At 41.9% G+C, this 21110-nt stretch overlaps 2 protein-coding genes across 2 annotated transcripts in view; both read left to right on the forward strand.

The window, feature by feature from the left end:
* The first annotated feature begins 250 nt into the window (after positions 1–250).
* LOC105932228 (transmembrane protein 200C) lies at positions 251–14054 on the forward strand. The gene is made up of 2 exons (XM_021320866.2): positions 251–393; positions 11773–14054. The coding sequence occupies exon 2, from the start codon at positions 11806–11808 to the stop codon at positions 13357–13359; it is 1554 nt and encodes a 517-aa protein (XP_021176541.2). The 5' UTR covers positions 251–393; positions 11773–11805; the 3' UTR covers positions 13360–14054.
* A 3612-nt stretch (positions 14055–17666) lies between these two features.
* The window catches only part of epb41l3b (erythrocyte membrane protein band 4.1-like 3b), a 75532-nt gene continuing 72088 nt past the window's right edge, over positions 17667–21110 (forward strand). The window contains exon 1 of the mRNA XM_036138483.1: positions 17667–17851. The gene's annotated coding sequence lies outside the window, so the exon portion shown is untranslated. The remainder of the gene's footprint in view (positions 17852–21110) is intronic.

The following is a 21110-nucleotide window of genomic DNA, read 5'->3' on the forward strand; positions in this document are numbered from 1 at the left end:
TCAAACTCTTACAAAACATAAACAGAAATATATGACTTCTCTGTCTTTTCAATAGGATTCTAATTTAAGGAGATGCAGTTGCAATTGAAGGGAAGAATGTCACAATTTTATCCGAGTCCAGTGGTCAAACGGTGAATTTAATCTTTTATTTTTCCCGGAGCAGGTTCAGTATGATAACACTTCTCGTTGTACACCTCCTCTATTAATCACCACCAATAGAAATGCGCTTGGCCCGCCCCTGCCGGCTCTATTGTGAATCCGCGTTGAGCTGCAAAAAAAAGCCCCACTCTTCTTCTTCCAGCCTTGGCACCGGAGCGCGGCGCACCACGACCGAGGACAAGCCGAACCAGGAGCGCGCCATGAAGATCTCAGATTATCCAGACACCATTTCTGGTAAGAGATGTCTCATTTTATCGACGGTAACTCCATTTTTTTCTTTTAAAAAAACCCACCATCTCCTCCTTAGGCGCCCTTATCCACATGATCCCCAGCGCGCCCGTTCAACACAACAGCCAGTCTTTTGATTGGTGTGACATGACAGCTTGGCTTAGTTGGAAAATGTCTTGAATAATTAAGACTTTTAATTGCAGGGGCGCCTTATTTGCCTAACTAAAATGGGAACTAAAATTGGGAAATGTGTTTGCGTAGTTAATGGATATATTCTGTATTTTTTTAATAATTTATTTTTGATTCACGTCCAATGGATATATTCTGATCTGCCTGTATGGTGGAAATGTATATTTAACAAGTTGGAAAACAAACGCATGTGTGGAAAATCATCATCAGGAGCCGTAATGTGAGCGCAGCGCTGGGGGTTCGTGAGAGCATGGGCTTCGTCAGGCCGTGACAGAGGTGTACGGATGTTTGTCTTCACCTTGCGAACCCCCCATCCCCCCCTTCTCCCCCAGCCTACCCGGTGTCGACTCTGGACATTTTCAGGGGCGCACCTCCAGCTTCCACGGCGGCTCGTGTTTTTTATTTATTTATTTTTTTTTATTTTTTTTTATTATTCCCCCAACAGAAGGGAAACAGATGCGCCGTAATATCAACAGACGGTTACTCATGCAACGTTGCGCAAAAAACTGAAAGAAAGAGAGAGAGAGGGGGGGGGGTAAAAATGCGCCCCCGCTAGATTGGACAGACTGCGCGTTATCAGCCGTCTTCATCCTGCCAGACGAGCTGTTTGCTGTGGCAGCCAACCCATAACCGAGGAGCCAGCAGCTTCCTGTTCAGCACCGCAGACAGAGACACAGTCCGACTTGTTCACACCCACCTCTGGTCCACGTTGTTCCGATGCCCTTCTCACTCCAGGCGGAGACGGGGGTCCGCCCACGCCTGTATCGGCGTTAGTTCAGCCTCGCTTGCTCTCTCTCTCTCTCTCTCTTTCTCTCTTTCTCTCTTTCTCTCCCAACAAGCATTTGAGTGCTTGCTGGACGTGGAGCAGAGAGAAGGTGGCTATAAACCCGCGGATGCTTGGCAGGTGAGCGGAACTCAGTGTTCCACATCCCCGGAGAAACGACCTGGAGGTGCTGACCTCCGTCACCGCGAGAACACGTCAAAGCCTTCAGGGTTGTGTGTTGTGAAATTGGAAAATAAATAAATAAATCAACATATTAGAAGAGCTGTGAAACTTTCTTCGGTAAGAGCGTGTGTCTGTCAGCCCTTCAGTCTCAAAGGTGCGCGTCAGGAGACCGAAAGAGAGGGTGACGTCACGCGCGGAACACCCAAATGGTCACCTTGTAAAAGGCATTTTTTTATATAGATGAGATTACATTTTTAAAATGTCTAAATGTTACTTAATTTGGTAAATATTTGGTTCAAAAAGTTATTTTTACTTCTACATTTCTACAATCAAAAACCTGCTCCCATCGAATCCGTTTAGGGAAAGGATGGACCTTCAGCAGAACTCTCTGAGCTGATTGGCCGAAGCGACTCCTAGTGCCCGCCTACTAAAGGTTGGTTTTAGCCAGTGACGGTATCAGTGTAAGCAGCAGCCCTTATGAGGAGCCACAAGGTCAGCTAGTCAAGACACTTCTTGCCGTTCTACTAATAAAGAAGAAATCACAGATTCTTATCAAACAGACGTGAGAGCAGCAGCTATGCCTGTGTCCTTGTTGTTCATCTGCTGACGATTCAGTCCACCCACCGCGCTGGTTTGCAGCAGCTACTTGGGGTTTCTGCTAGTTATGGTGTCCACTTTGACATTTTGCTCAAACCTAAACAGTGTGGTTATCATTTGCTGCAACTACGGAGGCACAGACGCAAAATCCAACTTTTTATTCGGCAGATCAGGTCTTAGATGTGGTGAGCAAAGTGAAATTGGCAATAGGTCCCGTTTTTTTGGTTATGATGGTGATGATGCAAGCCAATATGTGAAATGTTGTAGTGGATATTGATAATTAGCAGTTAAGCAAACACACAACTCATTAAAAGAAAAGGTGCACCTTTGTCTTGTAATTTATTTAATGCGAAGGCATGAGCGTTTGAATGTCTCCGTTCCCCAACGCGGACACAGAGCGAATAGAATGAGAACATACCAAACTTTTAGACATTTTGGGTTAACAAAGAAAGTGGGAGTAATCTTCAGAGGAGTGTACTCACTGGTACGATCCAGTTCCTATATAATTCAACTCCTATCTGTGAGCATGTGAGCTTCTTTCACACGGGAAAGTTATGCAGGTGCATCCAGACCAGATATGATTTTTTTCACAAATTTTCCACAACAATGTGCTGATGTGACATATTATAGGATACGTTTGAGGCATAATGGCAGTAAAGTAAAAAAACTGCAGACGGCTTCTCATGATGCATTCGGAGGGCTCCCTGAGGGCAGCAGACCTCAGCATCGTCAAATAAAACATAAACGCAAAATCAACGTCCGTAGTTCTAATGTTTTTTGCGGCGTTTCCAAACAGACGAGGAGAGATTCATTTTTGAAGTAGAAAAATATATTTATGACCCACAAATTCTGCATTGTTAGGAAAATTGCAGGAAAAAATGCCCTGTGATCAATTTCTTACGAGATTCTGGTGAGAAATCTAGCTCCAGTGCAGATTTAAAGAAGCGATGTAAACATTTTGTGATTTAGTAAATTCACTTTGGTGTAGCAAGCAATTTCTTGTCCTGCTGGCATAAATCTATAAATGTGTTTGGACAAAACCAACAGATGTTTCCAGTGTTTGTTAAATGCGTTGTTTTTATTCATTTTTATTGCCCTTTGTGCTTCCAAGATGGACAGCTGAGAGTCTAAACCTTCTGGGGAACTTTACGCAATACGTTTATGTGCTGTTTGAACGAGTCAAGAAACTTAATAACGAGAGTTTTGACTGAATCATGACAAAAAAGTTTATTTTAACATTCTGAAAACACCAAAACACATGCCGGTATGTTTTGTGATAGTTTCGCCTGCATGGAGAGAGACATTTACATGTTTGGGTTGGTTTAAAAACATGGATTTTGCTTTTTATTTTACTTTTCTTTACTGATATGAACCAATTTGTCTGAAAAGAGCTGGACGTATGTTGTAGTTCTACTTGTAAATTAAGTTTCTTGGCTGTGCAGTGCTCAACCTATGCAGCTCGATTTTTTTAACAAATCTTTAGGTTAAAAGTTTAAAAAAACTAAGAGTATTTCCCAGACATTGATATTTGCTGTAATCTAAAAACTAAGAATAGGATAAAATTATTTTACAACACAAAATCAAACAAAGATGTCTTTGAGTTACAGTTCTTGCTTTCTATTTTTCTTTTTTTTTGCATTGTTTACAGGCATTTTTGTGAACCTTAAAAAAAATGTAATTTTAAGTCTAAGCTTAGGTTAGTTCCAGAAAATGAAGTTTCGTTTGTTGTAGACAAACTATATAGGCCTAAATCCCAAGTATGAGGACATGTTTCATTGGTCTAAAGATACATTTGTTGTAACTGGGATTTACTTCCTTAGAGAAAAGCTGTGGCATGAACCCAGGATCCTGTTTTTCGTTCTACTACAGGAGCTGTAATCACAATATCTAAATCTCGTATAAGTCCAGTGCTTCTCATACGTTTCAATTGATTCTGTCGCTGCTGTGTCTGTCAGGCGCTGCTTCTGTATAAATCACTTCTGTTTGAAATTACGATCCACGCTAAACAACAAACATTTTTATTTAGTGGGAACACTCTAAACTTCATCTTTGATAATATCTAGAGAGCATCTTGTTCAACAGCACGTTAGAATTAAATGTTTGTTGTTTCCACCCGGTACAGTATAATATATGGTTATACTTTGTCTTATTTACAATATTCTCTCAATACCTAGCTCACAATAAGAATAAATGATAGAGTACAATACTTTTTTGCACATGGATACTGCAAAGTTACCTTTGAAAAAAAAGGAAGAAATGGGTTTAGTCTACTGAAGGCGTCTTTGATTTTTGCATGATTAAAAAACTTTTCTGGCACTTTACCAGCTTTTTACTCTAAGTTTAAGTTTAGACTTCTTTGAACCCAAATTTATTCGTACAATGGCAAATTAAATTATAAAGTAACCTTTTAATTCTACCAGCAAGTTTCATCTGTCTGAATTGTAGACTTGGACTTACAATTTTATAAGATCCAGAAAAAAGGTCTGGAAACGTCTCAAAAGAGCCAGAACTCATAAATCACCTTCATTTGATTCAGTGTGGATAAAATTATTTCATAGTTTTTTCCAGTTTTTGTGCTGTTGTACAATTTGAATATTTGATTTAAAAAAAGTTTGTTGTCTCCCTTTGCCATTTATAGTGTAAAATGAAAATATGTCTTCATGTTCATATATATCCACGGAAGGCTTTGCTCTGAAATAACCCAAAATATAGTATTTTTCATCAGATTAATATTACTACCACTATATTACAACAATCTAAGGTAGGTATGCTGTAAGAGTGGTGTCCTAAAGGTTAGGGAGCCAGGCGTTTGCATTTTGGAGAGGCTGCAAAGGTGGCCGGTTTGAAACTCATTCTGTCCCTCTGGGTCCCAGAGCAAGACCATTGACCACAGATTGCTCCCCGTGCAGCACTCAGCGGCTGCAGCTCACCGCTCCCTAAGTGATGTGTTAAACACAAAGACAATCTTCCCCTCTGTGGGACTATAAAGGGAAATATTATTGTTATTTCTGGCATTTTTATATGATTTACATGCTGTTTGTGGTCCTTGTGAATTTTTATTTGATGGTGTTGGAGATATAAAAATAAACGGATTGTGGCAAAACTGTTCAGTCTACACATGGAGAAAATATCTACATCTCATGTTAGATTTACATAGAAACGTAACATTGGCTTGTGTCTAAATCAGGTCTCCATTTAGCCTCATGCTGCGGTCAGATTTACTGTGTGGTGGGTAGATGTATTTTACCGGCACAAGTGTAGCACTGTGCACCAAAAATGCCTCTTGACTTGCATTTTTGTTTGTTTCTTACATTACATTCAGTAAGAAACTCTAAGAGTATATGAGATCTAGGTGTGCACAGGTGTGTCTTTGTGAGCTACATGATAGGGTGTTGAAACTCTGTAAACTGATAGAGCAATTTCCCAGGCGCTGGCCTCCTCCTCTCTGGGGTTCTTGCAGTCTCAAGATTGCTAGTTTGCTGTCTTTTTCACTTTTTTTCCACATTATGCAACAAGCACTAAATAATTTAGAATATAAGACAGAACACAGTTTCTATCATTTCCCCTTTTATTACCTGGTCCTGTTTGTTGCATCTTCTTCTTTACGACTTTCAGAGCCAGATACTATGTTATGTTTACAGCTTTTAGTATCTCTGAGAGTGTGGGCGATGGTTGTTGCACCACATTGTGGATAACGTGTGGCATCGGTGTAAATTGATCTCTTGCCACTGCAGACAGATGTTGGGATGGAGAGGTCTCCAGCTCCAATTTGAGGTTGAACATTTGCACAGTGGTTTGTCCAGTGAGGAGGCATAAGTCAGGAGCAATGTTATTAAGAGCAGCAGCTTGGAGACCTAACAAACTGGCACTCTACCGTGGGATTTAAATGTGATCCGTGTCGGCTCAGCTTGTCGGTAATTCACCGTGGCGGCAAATTAATGCTTGTGAGAAAAATGGTTCCCAAAAATGTAAAAGTTTGTCAGGATTCAGGTAGATGCTGTCATTTCTGCTCTTGTTCTAACCAGTATCCCAATATGAATTTGACTCTTTACAAAGTCAAATTCTATAAAATCATTCAGACAGATTGGTCAAAAAGTTTCCTCTCTAAGGAAACCCAGCAAATTGTATCCAGTCTTGACAAGCAGCATTCACTCCTCCTGAAAGAGCGTAGAGCCACAGTGGACAGTCGTCTGCATTGTCTATGAATTTGCAGCAATCCCTCATACTGAGCATGCATGAAGCGACAGTGGAGAGGAAAACTTAACAGGGAGGAAAACCTCCACCAGAACCAGAACCAGGCTCAGTGCCTCATCTGCCTCGACCGACTGGGGGTTAGAGAAGACAGAGCAGAGACACAGAAAGCTCAGAAACACACATTGATCCAGGAATCTTTTCTATGTCATACAGTAATAGCGAATGATCGGTCTCCCCTGGATGATGTCACAGCTAACGGAACGCCAGACCAGGTTTACCAACTATGAAGAGAAAAACAACAGAGACCAAAAAGTCAAAAGTTGAAATAACAACAAACAATTCAAATTGGAGAACAGTAGGAGAACTCAGCAGAGTGATAAAAATAGGCCCTGATGTCCTCCAGCAGCCTAATCCTATAGCAGCATAACTACAGAGATAGCTCAGGGTAACCTAAGCCACTCTAACTATAAGCTTAGTCAAAAAGGAAATTTTTAAATTTGAAAAATAATACCAGCTTTGTTCTTGTTGTTTTCTTCTTGTTCTCAACATCTGACTATTGTTTTCTTTGTCAATATGCCACCTTCTGACTGAGATTGTTGTTGTCCCAGCCAGAACTGACAGGCAACAGTGTCACAGAAATCTGGTCTTCACCTGTATGACCACAGAGACCCCAGCGCCGGGTACAGAGGACGAAAACTACCTCACAAAGGCTTTGTGATCCAGCGGCCAGATTTTTGAGTCAAACCACAAGGCAAACATCATTTGGCACAGTCATTCAAATCACGCTTTAACCAGAATGGCCAAACTGGGAATACTGGACAAAACATGGTTAATTATCACTTAATGATCTCACCTCTTGTAAAACTCATCAGCGCATCTCTGTCATGCAAAGTGCTGGTCATTCGGTCCTTTCCGCCACAGCTTGGTCAGAATAATCATAAAAAGATTATTCAAAGACAAACCGAACAGCCCACATTACATAACGTAGTAATTTTTAATCTGCGCTGGTGTGTACACGAGCGGGCTAATGGTCCCTCTTCTCCGTCGCCGTTTACTGATCGTGAAGGGCACTGTCATCTCGGAGCGCAGCTGTGCTGGTTGATGGACTCGAAAGCAGGAAGGAGAGGGTCAGCGGGGGAGATTTGGTGGGAGAGAGGAGAGTCAGGAGCGAGGTGGAGAGAACATGCCTGCTGGCTTCCTGTCTGGACACATTACTCTGTCACAGGCTGATACCACGCTTCTTATTCTCTGCTGTCAGCCTAGGTGTTTATCATTGGGCTTTTTCCTACATCTTTGTATTTTTAGACACACACTGTGGACCGGAATTGCACCTATACATTTGCGAGGGCTCATCATGAGGAAGCAGCATGTTTTCCGCTTGTTGCGTAATCTCTGACATTGGTTAGGATAAAACTGGACATGGGGCTTTTTGCAAAAGAAAAAAAAAAGATCTGTATTCTATCACTTGCCTGTAGTAAACTGCTTCATGTTTTTGTTGTATTTTTTTATGTAGTGTACAATAATGTTCCCGTTTTTCTTGATATGTTTTGTAGAAATATGATGACGGTTGTTGAGATTGGTCATAGACAGCTGACGAGGTTGTGAAGCTGGTGGTTGTGTTTCCTTTATTTCTGCTGCTGTTTCTGTAGGTGGGACTGAGTCAGCGGCTATTTTCTGGAGTTTCCAAATTTAACACGCTGAGCTTGGATCTCATTGTTTATACACCTCAGTTTCAGACTAAAAGCATCACTCCTATATTTAATCTTTCAGGAGTTTTTTTTACATTATTATGGTATTATTATGTGGACTAGATGCTAACATCTAGTCCACATATATATATATATATTAATTTAAATATCTGCCTTTACCGAGGTTTTCTCATGTAGAATGCTTTTACTTTGATGTTTAGTCCTGTTTTTGATACTGGTGATCGATGAGCTCATTTGAACAAGTCCTGCTGGCCCTGCTGACTGTAATGCTGCAGTTCCTGCCAATATCTTCCCTTGTATTTATAGTGGAAACCAGATGTTTGCATTCAATGTAGACAAAGAAAAATAACCTTCTCTCCTCCATGCTTGACATTAAATCAAGCTAAACCTTTCCCCTTTTTACGTTGCCAACTACCACAATAAGGATTTTTATTTTATTTTATTTTATTCACATTCAGAGCTTTACACACATCACCTTAGTATGTGATGTTATAGCGTGTTAAACTCTATGACTTGGTCAAATGTTTTGGGTGTCCTTCCACAGGCTTTTCATGACAGTTTGCAGTAATCGTGGCCAGATCCGTGGATTTAACCGAGGCTTTTTCTCATTTTACACACACTGAAAGCTGTTACATATTGTCTCTAAAGAGTGTTTGGTTGAAAAAAATGTGTTCATGGTCGCTGATCCACCGCAACTGCTGACTCATAAGTTGCAAGTGACTTAGAGGGGGAAGAAAAGCCCAAAGTGGCTTATAACACTGAAGCTCACATGAACAACCCTCATGGACTGTATGATGTTTTCATTCCTTTGAGAAAAAGCTAAATAAACACGCCCTACCTGCACAGACATTGCAGCCGCTGGTATTAGGTCTGGACATTCAGGTGTTGGGTCCTTACCAGCGAGGAAGCGTAGAGACCATATTTAGGTGTCTTTGGTCAGATTTATATTTATGAGTCAATATATTTATTGACTCATACAAATAAACTGTTTAAGCGTTACTGCTCTGTTTGTATGACTCTAATATGGACACGCCGCTGTTGTAAATTTAGCAGTTTGATGTAATTAGAGAACTGTCCTATTACACTGTATACTGGTTAATGGGCTTCTGAGGGGTGGCGGTTACTATGGCTGCACAATTTATTGCAAATTTACCGCAATATCATGGATTGCAATATGCATGTCTTAGCTAATTATTTAAGCACCCTGCATTCAGGCTCTCAGTGCTCCCTGTATGTTTGGTGACATTTGTTGTTTAATGCATCATAAATAGTTTGACAAGGTAAAGAGGTGGTAAATTTGATAAGGAAACTATGGCTGGGTTGTTTCATCGGCAAAACATCACAATTCAGACGGAGGCTTCTTTTTATTGAAACCTTGCATTTGACTTGGAAATGATCAAAGTTTTTGTTTATTTAGTAGCTGGATAGACTACTCATCCTCTAGGATCTATGTTTGCTATGATCTTAAAGCATTAAGACATTAACACTTGAATTTTTTCAGCATTTATCTCAAGCCATATCGTAATGGCACCATTTACTAATATTGCATATCACAACTTTCCCTGATTTTGTGCAGCCCTAGTGGTTGCATTGGATTTTATTTAGGTGTATTAGACATCGTATTCGTAGATTACTTCCTCAGAACCTCCCTCCAGTTTTTCATTTCATGGGCAGTCACACTGGAGCCACGAGCAAATTGGAGTTCTGCTTTTTTGAGGAAAATATTTTGTCAAAAGAATGTCACAGCCCATTCACTAACCCATATTAATAAATTCGTAGCTATTTGTTTGTTGGGCATTTATTTGTAATCAAAAACTGCTATGTAATCCTTGCATTGTGACATATGAGGGGGCATTTTAATGATAATTCAACAATTGCAAAGTTTTCCATCGTCAACCCCTGTTTAACCGATTAGATGCTGAAAATTTGACTCAGCCCAAGGGGTTAATGTCAAAAACTTGTTTCCTGCTTGTCATGCACTGCGTGTTTCTTCTCCGTTGCAGAATAACTCAACGGCAGGGTGATGTGTACCGAGCTGACATGTGACAATGTTCTCCGTAATAGATGATGACACTGCAATGCTGAGATCTTAATCTAGATGCAATCAGTCCAACGCAACTGAACTTGCAGACAGGCGCATTCAAGAGCAATGCTGATACCGGAAGCTTTAAGAGGAGTTCCCTTGATGAACTAATCTTTTTTGTTTGTTTAATGTTTAAAAGTAAGACTCCTATCTTTACAGACAAGAAAAAAAGTGCGTTAATACGGATTTTCATGTTGTTTCTTTATTGATTTTTGAAAACAAAGCGGCAATTATTCACTATTTCATGACAGAACTGGTAAACAGCACAACAGCACAGCCAGGTAGAATTGCTGTAGTCATTCACTGGCGCAGGAGCTGACCGGTGGGTTGCTGGTACGAATCCCCACTTCATCCGTCTAAGTCGTTGTGTCCCTGGACGCCCACTTTACCCGCTTGGCCTGATGCCGGTGGTCAGGGACAGTTAAACTGCGCTCATTAGCCACTGATCAGATAATTGTCAAGAGATTGCTGCACCCAACACACTAGTGTGTCATGTGAGCAGATGAGCGTATTTTTCATTGGCTAAAAGCTGTTTGACTCGTTCTAGTGCTGATTGGTTTGGCTTGAGTTACCAGCGGATCAACACGTTTGCAGACACATTTCTGCAGCCGAATTTTTGCTGGCAAATTTTTTTACAAGTGAAATCTTTGCAGCTAAATCACATACATAAAAGCTTTGATCCAAACCACTTTTGGTCTTGCTCTGTGTTCAAGGTCATTGCCCCGCTGGAAGGAAAAATCTCTGCCTGAGTCTTAATTCTGGTTTCATTTCCAGGATTGTCATGTATTTAGTTTTAACCGTCTTCCCATCAACTCCAGCTCCCCAGCTCCCGTCGAAGAAAAGCATCCTCCATATCACGATGCTGCCACTGCCGTGTGTTGCCACAGGGATGGTGTGTTCAAGATGATACGTAGTGCTGGTATCACACATGTTTGAGCTTAACTGTTGGCAGTGTCTGCGATAAACTGGCGACCTGTCCAGGGTGTATCCCGCCTCTCGTCCATTGACAGCTGGAGACAGGCACCAGCCCCCCTGGTGACCCCAATAGGGATAAACGTGTTGGATAATGGATGGATGAATGTTTGCTGTGTCTCCAGCTTGGTCAGTGACAAACTGCAAACAGGACCTCGTATGGCTTTCTTTCAACACAGGTTTTCTTTTCGCCAATTCATCCATAAAGTTCAGATTTGTCCACAGTGCATATTTGTCCTGTCAGCAGATTCTAACACTAACACCTGAGCAGGGGCTCTCTGCAGCTCCTCCATAGCTAACAAAGCCCTCCTGGTTGCTTTTCTAAATAAAGATCTCCTTGACCGGCCTGTTGTTTTAGATGGACATCCATGTCTTGGTAGGTTTGTTTTAGTGTCATTTTTTCATGGTGGATTGATCAGACTAAGATACTGTTGTATGACCCAAACTTGCGCCACTTCGCCCTCCCTATCCTGTCTGTTGTGTTCATTGATCCTCACAATGCTGTTTGTTCACTAACGTTCTCTATCAAACCTCTGAGGCCTTCACAGAGCTGTCGGATTTATCAAAATAATTAATTACACACCAACAAACTTCCAAAGGCCATTGATTGTACCTAATTTAATTTGGGGATCGGTAAAAATGAGTGTTTGGCTCTGACTGGTATAAGCTGACTGCTTTGTTTTCTGTCCTCGCAGACTGAGTGACGATCCTGCTGCCCGGCCGCCGCCATGATCGCAACCGGTGGCCTGCTGCGCATGAACAGGCGGCAGGATTCTCTCCGCTCCAAGAATCGCGCGGAAAATAAGCGGAAACGGAAATCCAAGAAGAAGAAGAAGAATGACGTGGTGGTGGTAAAGGGAAAACTCAATCTTTGCTCGCCAGCTGGCTTGGTGGCTGCGGTTGGAGTTGTGATCCTCATGGTTGGGATCTCCATGGCCGTGCTGGGCTACTGGCCCAGCCAGAATCAGCAGCAGTACCAGGAGCGTCGCAGGACTGGCGTGTTCCACAACAGCAGGATTAGCTACCCCAGAGGCCCGCCGTCTAACTCGACCCGCGAGAAGCATTCCTCCAGGCACACAAATGTGTCCAACCAGAGCCATTCCAACAGCAGCATCCCCGACCCCGTCCCCCACTGCGGCATCCTCTGTGACTTCCTGGATAACTATCTCTACTCAGACAATCTGAAAGTCTTCGGACCGCTGGTGATGGGGATCGGCATTTTCCTCTTCATCTGTGCCAACGCCGTCCTCCACGAAAACCGAGACAAGAAGACCAAAATCATCAACCTGAGAGATATCTACTCGACGGTGATCGATTTGCACAGCATACGCTCGAAGGAGTACTCGCCCCTGAACGGCCTGGTGAACTACACTCAATCGAGGAGCGCCGAGGGTCCGTCTGCTTCGTTCCCGGCGAGCGGGGCGCTCACACGCAGCTCCTGGCCTTCCACTGGACTCCACCTAAAGGGGGAGCTGGACGCCGGCGAGACGTTCAGACGCTCGTCGCTGGCCGGCAGGCCGCGTAGTCTCTCCAGAGACGTGCAGAGCTTTACAGACACTGTCTACAGCATCTACAAAGACTACAGCAACAGTAGCGAGCAGGCCCCGCAGCCCCGGCAGTGGGAGACCACCTCCATCGTCACCTCCTCCGTGAACGCCTTCACGCTGCCAGTGATCAAACTCAACAACTGCGAGGTGGAGGAGTCGGAGAGGGCGGAGGCCGAGGGGCGCTCCGAGGAAGAGGTGGTCATTGAGGCTGCCGCCGGCAACGTTAGGGAGGAAGGACACGGCAGCCGTTGTGTTGAGACGGACGGCACGCAGAGGGACGCGGCGCCGACGGACCCCCCGCCGCCCCATCAGAGCCGGGAGGACATAAGCACAGAGACAGGTGATCAGCAGGGGGCGCCACAGCCTCAGCCCCATGCACATTGGACCCAGCTGTTTCCTCCAGAGCCCGTTTCCACGGGAACGGGCTCAAACAGGTCGCTGAACTCCTTCGCAGACCCGCCGAGGCTCGCCCGCCGCTGCAGCCTGTCCGTCTCCGGGGGACGTCAAAGCGACAGAGCGAGGCGTTTCAGCTGCCCCCGACTGGAGCGCTCCAACAGCAAGGGCTACATCAAGCTGTCTGACCTCGGGGGCGAGTCCTTCGAAGCCCCCGACACGCAGGCGTCCTGGTCGGCTGCGGATCCGGCAGCGGAAGTGGACGCAGCGGCGGCGAGGGAGGACGGAGCTCAGGGAGGGGACAATTCAGCGACACCCAGCACTTCAGCCACCGAACCCTAGGTGTTTATGTTTAGCCCATGAGCCTCCTTAATGTCTCCGTGGTGTTGTTCTCTGCTTCGTACCTTCTTCTGCGGTCAGTCATGATTATGTGACGATTACAAAGGAAATCAAAAAACAAATACTTAACTGCTAAGGACTATTGAAACACAGCCATGAACACTAAGGGGCAACACTCTTTATTAAGACCACAACCACTACTCAATGTTCAGATGTACGTTTTCTATTTTTTCAATGTAGCAAGAGCAATATTAAAGACTTTAAAGGAGTTTTAGTAAAGATTTGTAAAAAATTATTTGAGAGAAAGAAGAAAAAAAAAAAAGCGACGAAAAGTCTCATCTGACCAGACATTTTGTTTTTTGTATAACAGTAGGGGCCGACATTGTAGCTTGTAAAATTACTAAAACTGTCTCTGAGAACTGCCGTCCAACATGTTGTATTGTAGCATCAACATGTGCCACAGAAAACTGAAATAGTCTAGATTTGTTTCTCTGCATTGTTCTGTGAATTACACGTGAATTGGTGATTTGAACTGAATCTCAGGTAGACGTTTGGTTTAGCGTTGAGACCTTCACGATGAGGTCTTCCCCTTTGTGCACACTTGTTTACATAAAACATACATGGTTGAATAAATCTGACTGTAACACCTCTGTTGGGTCCCTGTGTGATATTAGACTAAATACAGCAAAAGCAGAACAGATTATTTGGTCTGATTAATTTCAGTTTCAGTTTGATTCTGTTAAAGCGGGATCATGTGGGATACTTACGAGCAGGCAGCATCTTAACTGGGGTAGACAGGAGTGAGGGGAATAATCTTGTACAGTTTGTTGGAAAATCTGTGCACATGGTCTCTGGGATTTTGCATTAAAAACACTGGAATATTACTTATTAGTAAGTACCAAGAACATTGCCATTATTGACATTAAAATGCAAAATAAAAAAGATGCTAAGAATAGCTTAGCCAGTGCTCGACTTACAACTCAAGTATTGTAGGTTATGTTTTCTGTGACATTTTAATATTTTCTCTCAGTTATGAATTCATTATGCAGGTAAAGTTTAATGTTAGTTTAATGAATCAGAACTAGGTGAAAATGACGCGATATAATTCACAACATATGGCCTCACTGTTGTGATTTCTAGCATTCACAGCAATAGTGGGTAAGCATACAATGGGCTTTCTAATATCACACACACACACACACACACACACATATATATATATATATATATGTATATATATATATGTATATATATATATATATATATATATATATATATATATATATATATATATATATATATATATATATATATATATTTGTGTATATATATATATATATATATATATAGTCTTGTGGACTGGGCATTAGTTTAAAAATCGGGACTCAAAAATGCTTGTATGTTTGTAGTTGGCAAATGCTAAATTTATTAGATCAACTCCTTGTTGAGACAAAAAATTTTGTGCTCATCTCAACTAACGCTGCTGCTATGATAACTCATCTTGATATGCTAACTACAGAGATTAAGTACATTTACACCTCTACAAATTTGCAAATACAGTTATAACTAGTTTTGTGGTTCCTTGAACTGATATTGCTATGCTAACTTATCTAGAGAGAACCAAAAAAATAAAAAAATAAAACATAAAAATTGTCATATGCAAAGGTGTCAAACTAATCTATGTAGTTAATATAGCAACATGAAGTAGCATCATTATATGCTTACGCAGATTACACGGATTTTCATATGGGAGTTTATGACTTTTTTGTGGTTTTCTCCACACGTGTGACTATTCTAACCTATGTTGCTATGCTAACTGTTCTGTACCTGCTAAAATAGCCTATTGGTGAGTTAATTTGGAGTTGTTTTTTCCCTTTTAATTAGCTACTCTTTGTTTTTGAGCGACACATTCTACTATATACTTACTCAAAAAGGTACATACCGACATTGTATTTACATTTACCCTGTTTTACTGTCTGTGGTTTACTTTTAGGAGCCATGTTTTGGGATTACTATCTCAGAACCGGAAGTCCTGGTTAATCAACAAACAGATCAGCAAATAATTTACTGATTCACATGGGTGGTAACCAAAGAGAATCAAAATGTATCAGTTGGCCAATGATGGAGGTCTTTCATTTGTTTACAAAGCGTTACGATTAGGAAAAATTTTGTTTTCCATCAGGATATGCTGATTTTTTATTTATTTTTTTGGTTTCAAATGTGCACAGTCTATTTTCACAAACCATATATTTCTGTTTGGATTTAATGCTGCACGATGTTTTGGGAAGAAGTCACAAGAGAAAATACCTTAGAGAACACTAGAGCATTAACGGGCAACAAGTCGTGTCTATAAAAGGAGCATTCTGAGGGGATTCAAATCTTTTTACAAATTGAGAAAGGGTTCATATATTTGTTATATCGTTTGTGTTCCTTTGTCGTGTCAGATCTGTGGGTTTCCTCACTGGGTGTTACGCAATGTTGTTAAAACATTCAGGAGAGCAGGAAAAGTCTCAGAGAACTTGGCTAAAACCTCCATTAAACAACTGTTATGATTGGGTTCCCGGGAAGTTATAAACACAGACACGACTGTAGTGGAAATCAAATAATGACCTAAGAAGGATTTCTCAAAGCCTTTTGTCACAGAAGGTAGTGTTCTCTACTGCATCCAGAAATACAAGTCCAAACTCTATCAAGCTAAATAAAAACACATTTTTCATTAGATCATGAAACCTCATTCAAAATTAGTTTAGACAAGAGAGAAAAATGTCTTGCAGACATGTTTTTGACTCATAATTTAAATAGAAGTGAAGAAATGGTGTATGGAAATGTGTTCATGTCATTCCTCACAGAAACATCTAATAGGCACCATTTTAATAGATTATTCAACCGATCAGATGACATTAGTTATCAGGATGGTGATGTTGCTGTCTTAAATACATATAAAAGCAATACCCTTAGTTCTAAACTTGTCTTCCTCAAGGTGGAGTACAGAAAACAGTTCATGCCTTTGGAGCACAATGTGTTTTATTGAGATGTGTATTTAATAGACCAACACAAAGCCACATATATACAGTTGTCAAGTGGATGGAAAATGATAGATTGTCTTCCAGATAAAAAAAAAAAGTCATTACAATAGATGAGCTGCAGAAATCCACATCTACGGTTGGAGAATCTGTCGAGAGCACAACCCCTTTTCCATGATGACACATCGATTAGTCATGCACTACTAAAGTCTGTCCCTTTTAGGCTGGCAAGAAGAAAGCCATTGTTAAAAGAAAATCACAAAAAGACCCGTTTAAGGTGTGCCAGGAGGGATCAACTCAAAACATGTTGAGTTGATCCCAAGACGCTTTGTTTGGTCTAGACCAAAATTGAACTTCTTGGTACACATGCAAAATGCTACGTGAAAGAAAACTAACTCAGAACATCAGCCTGAGCACACCAGTAACACTGTAAAAGATGCTTTTCTCCAGCTAAGACGGGCAAACTCTGCACCAGATGGTTGCAATCCTGGAGGAAAATCTGTTGGAGGCTGCAAGAGACTTGAGTTTACCTAGCAGTACAACTGTTAAATACAACAATGAGAACAATTAAATAAAAAAAAATAGCCAGAGAGTTCAAGAGATGTTTTAGATCGGTGTATTCATTTGTCAGAGTATTCTAGTGAAAGTCCAGATGTAAAACTAGTTGAAAATCAGTGACCAGACTTGAAAATTGCTGTTCTCGGACACTCTCCATTAAATTTGATTCATCTCGATCTTGATCTGCGATGGTTGTCATTGCATCAAAAAGTGATTCTGCAGAAGTTTGTACTCAGGAAGGGCTGAAAAAAGGCCTGCCGCACTGTTCAGATTTTTATTTGTAAAATTCAAAAACTTTCATATAAAATCCAAACTCCTGTTTTTTGTGTTGGATTTAGTTAAATCAGTGCTTGTTCGTCTGTAAAGCTCCTTCAAATACCTAATCTTTTTGCGAAAATGTGAACGGCAAATATGCCTCTGATTAAAAACAATGTTTTTGTTATCAGGTTTGATACTTAACAAACTTTTTTTATAGTAAGTGGGATGCACATTCACAGGAAACAGTCAAATAATCATCTTTAAGCTCATTTTTGAGTAGCAAATCTAAACTCCAGTGTCGCTCCAGCCTGATGTGGCCACCTAGTGGTCATGTGACAGTCGGACCGGCTCCAGGCGCGCGCTGCTGCAGGGCGCCGGCAGGTGGCGCCGCGCGGGAAGATGACGCCAGACTCCGTGGGTGTTTACCAGGTCCGGCGTTTCAAGCGGCGTGTGGGCGGGGTTAGCACACAGCTCCGTCTCCGGGGGGAGGTTTAGCAAAACTGAGCGCTTACAGGTGTCGGGTCCTTTGCACCCGGACTTGGACGAGCCCCACATCGGGATTCCCGGTCCCTCCGGTCGGTGACGCTGCTGGTTGTTTTTGGTTTACAGGGGGAGGGAGGTGGTGGTATTTTCGCGTCTTCCCCGAACAGACTCAGGTAAAGTGTTGAGTTCCGTGTTTCAGCTTCGCATAACCCCTTAAATTAAAGCAACTTTACGGGTCATGGTTATTAACATCTGGATCCATGTTTGTCTTCTCGCTGCAAATGGTCGGGCTTTTTCCCCACCACCACCACTACTACCACCACCCACGCAACGTGACCTGCTGCTTGTCTTCCTGGTGGCACGGGACGTGAAACGGTGAGAACAAGTGTTCATTCACAAATGTGACACGGAATGTCCCACAGTCCACGCAACAGATAACGCTGAACGGTGACAGTCACTTTAATTCTATTAGGAAATAATTTATTTTTAATTTCTCATTTATATTATTGGAGGACTGTAGACATTTTAAAAAAATGTCATTTATTTTGGCACTAACTTCTGAATCTGAAGAAAACTTTTTAGTCAGTAACTAAAAGTGAAACAGTCCTTGGACTGTTAAAGTCCACGACACGTTGAAGTGTCCTTAAAAGTGCTGATTGTGACGTCCGTGTGCCTTCATCAGCTGATTTCTGCTCTCAGGAGGTTTCTTAACTCTCTTCTTTTCATAGCTGCTGAGAAAGCACTTAGAAAAGTCCTTGGCTTCCTGGCTGCGCACACAATCACCTGATATAAACGAGAATCTGTGCTGGGCACACGCAGACCGTTCGGAAATGGGAAGTTGTCACAGCGTGGGTTTCCTTTTTGAAATTGACTATGAATAGAAACACATCAAAGAAGGGGGATGCTCAGAAATTTGAAGCTGGAGGCCAGATGTTTTATTTTGTTTTCTTCTAGAAAGTCAATCTAACTCGCTTTGGATATGCAGGGTCCCAGTGTAAAAAGGATTTGGGCCCTTTGGAGATTTCTTTGCTGTTGCTCTTACATGTTTGAAGTTATCAAACAAATTCAAATGCCTGTCAAAGTTAACCTGAGTAAATACAGAATATTGGTTTCACCTATTTAAGGAGGAAAAAAAACGGTCCCTATGGGAGACCTGCCCCAACCCAGGATAGACTTAGACAAACTTTATTGTCATTTTGTATGCACCATGTGCATACAAAACGAGAAATCTATGGGATAGAACCTGTCTGACAACAAGAAGTAGGCTAAAAGGTCACAAAGCCTCATCTCGTGCAGCACTCACACCGGAAAGGGTGACAAAGCCATGTCCAAGGGTTTGGCGCTCCAGCAAACCACATCTGGAGAAAACATGGAACAGTCCTAAGCCTTTCCAACTGTGGCCATATATATATATATATATATATATATATATATATATATATATATATATATATATATATATATATATATATATATGCCACACTTTTCAGATTTTTATTTGTAAAATTGAAAAAACCCTGTATCTCAATGATGCACTGCTTTATGTTGGTCTTTCATATAAAACCCAACAGAAAAACAGGAATGGGACCAAATTTGTAAAAGCTCATACTTTTGCAAGGCAATGTCAAATCAGTGCTTGTCCGGCTGTAAAGTTCCTTTAATTCCAAATCTTTTGGAAAAAATGTAAAACGGTAAATATGCTTCTGATTAGGGCTGGTCAACAAAGCTTGATATATTGCCCAGCCCTAGCCCAAAACCCAAAAATGAAAAACATTAAGGTTGTGAAGTGACCTAGACAAAGTTTGGATTTTAATCCGATTGACATGCTGTGGCGTGACCTTAAACATGCCGTTTATGTTCCTAAATACCCCCAACATGATTAAAATAAGGCAGCTATGCGAAAAAAATATAAATCATCTCCTAAAAAGTAAATCATTTGAAAATGATTTGCATTTACTCGGGTTACTTTTGTCTGATTAATCATCTGAAAAAGTTAAGTGTGACAAAACCAGAAGAGCTCCGTAAGAAATCAAATATTTCTTCCAGCGCACTGGAAACCATCTTTAATATTATTTATCATTTTAAACAGTCTAAAGTTTGGGTCTGTTTGTGGTGCCGTGCTGCCGCTTTCTTAGCCAGAAACGCTTTACCGGGTCACCAAGGTTGAATCCTGATAATGGACGTACAGAGCCGGGGAGATAAGGCCGGGACAAAGTCCCTGAGACTGGAAATGTTCTCCGGCTGCAGGCGGCGCGTTCGCTCTTGCCTGTTCGTGTGAGCCGCGCTGGTAGCTGGCTGCCCGTTAGTAACGGGGACGTTTGTGTTAGTTTGGGTTGTAGACTGATGGATGCATGCAGGGAAGAGACAGCCTGGACTTTTACTCTGTCAGCTTCCGTTGACAAAGTCCAGAAAATGGGTCAGTGAGGCCGCATGTGAGCAGAACAGAGAGTTACCCAGAGGAGCCGCATAAATAACACGTGTAGTCTGTTCTGTAAGCCTGTGCTCGCTGTATTTCTATCGGTTTATAAACTATCAGAGCTGGAGATAGCCGCCCGGCGTCCTGAGCGTGCCGTAAAGGAAACGCAGCACAATGTTCGCCACATCCGGCCAATCTGGAGTCTGTCTCGCCTGATTCATTTCTGGGTGTTTCGTACAGCTGGGAACTGATAACTTTACGGTCTTGATTTTCTGTGCGGAAAGTGGGGGCAACGTGTCCCTTTGGTATAACGGTTACGTTTTGGCTTCTTTATGGAGATGTCTGTTGTTTGAATGTTTGATGGGCTGCGTGTTGGAAAGGAGGTCAGCCTCTTTTCTGTGTGGACTGTTCTGTGTTGTCCTTCTGCCTGAATGGAGAGTCAGAATCGCACAATGATAACCGGTGCTTTCTGTCTGACCTCAGGAGGGAGTGGGGATGGTTTCCGCTTTCCTTGATCTGTGGCATTAGTGTTTGTTTAGTGTTTTTTTTTTTTAAAGTGAAACAAGTCTTGCCAGAGATTCTCATGTGGATCTAGGTCTGGACTTTGACTGGGCCATTGTAACTACTGAATAGGCTTTGATCTAAATACAATATTAGAGCTCTGGGTGTATCCAGCTAGTCAGAAAGTGAACCTCTGGCTCAGTCTCAAGTCTTTCGGAGCCTCTAAAAGTTTTTTTGTTTTTTTTTTCTCCAGAATTGCTCTGTATTTAGGTTTATCCACTTCCACATTAACGCTGACCAGCTTCCCTGTCCCTGCCAAAGAAAACCATCCCCACGGCTCAGCATGATGCTACCGCCACCATGTTTTGGGATCAATGTTAGCACTTTGCATGCAGTCTAAAAAGTTAAGTTGCCTTGTGGGAAATGGCTACTACTCGTAACCTTCAATGACTCCTTTCCTATCAGTAGTCTATAGAGACCAGAGTTGTGAGCTCCTACCTGAGCTACGTGTCTCT

This window comes from Fundulus heteroclitus, chromosome 6 (genome assembly GCF_011125445.2).
Source record: "Fundulus heteroclitus isolate FHET01 chromosome 6, MU-UCD_Fhet_4.1, whole genome shotgun sequence".
NCBI classification, from domain to species: Eukaryota; Metazoa; Chordata; class Actinopteri; order Cyprinodontiformes; family Fundulidae; genus Fundulus; species Fundulus heteroclitus.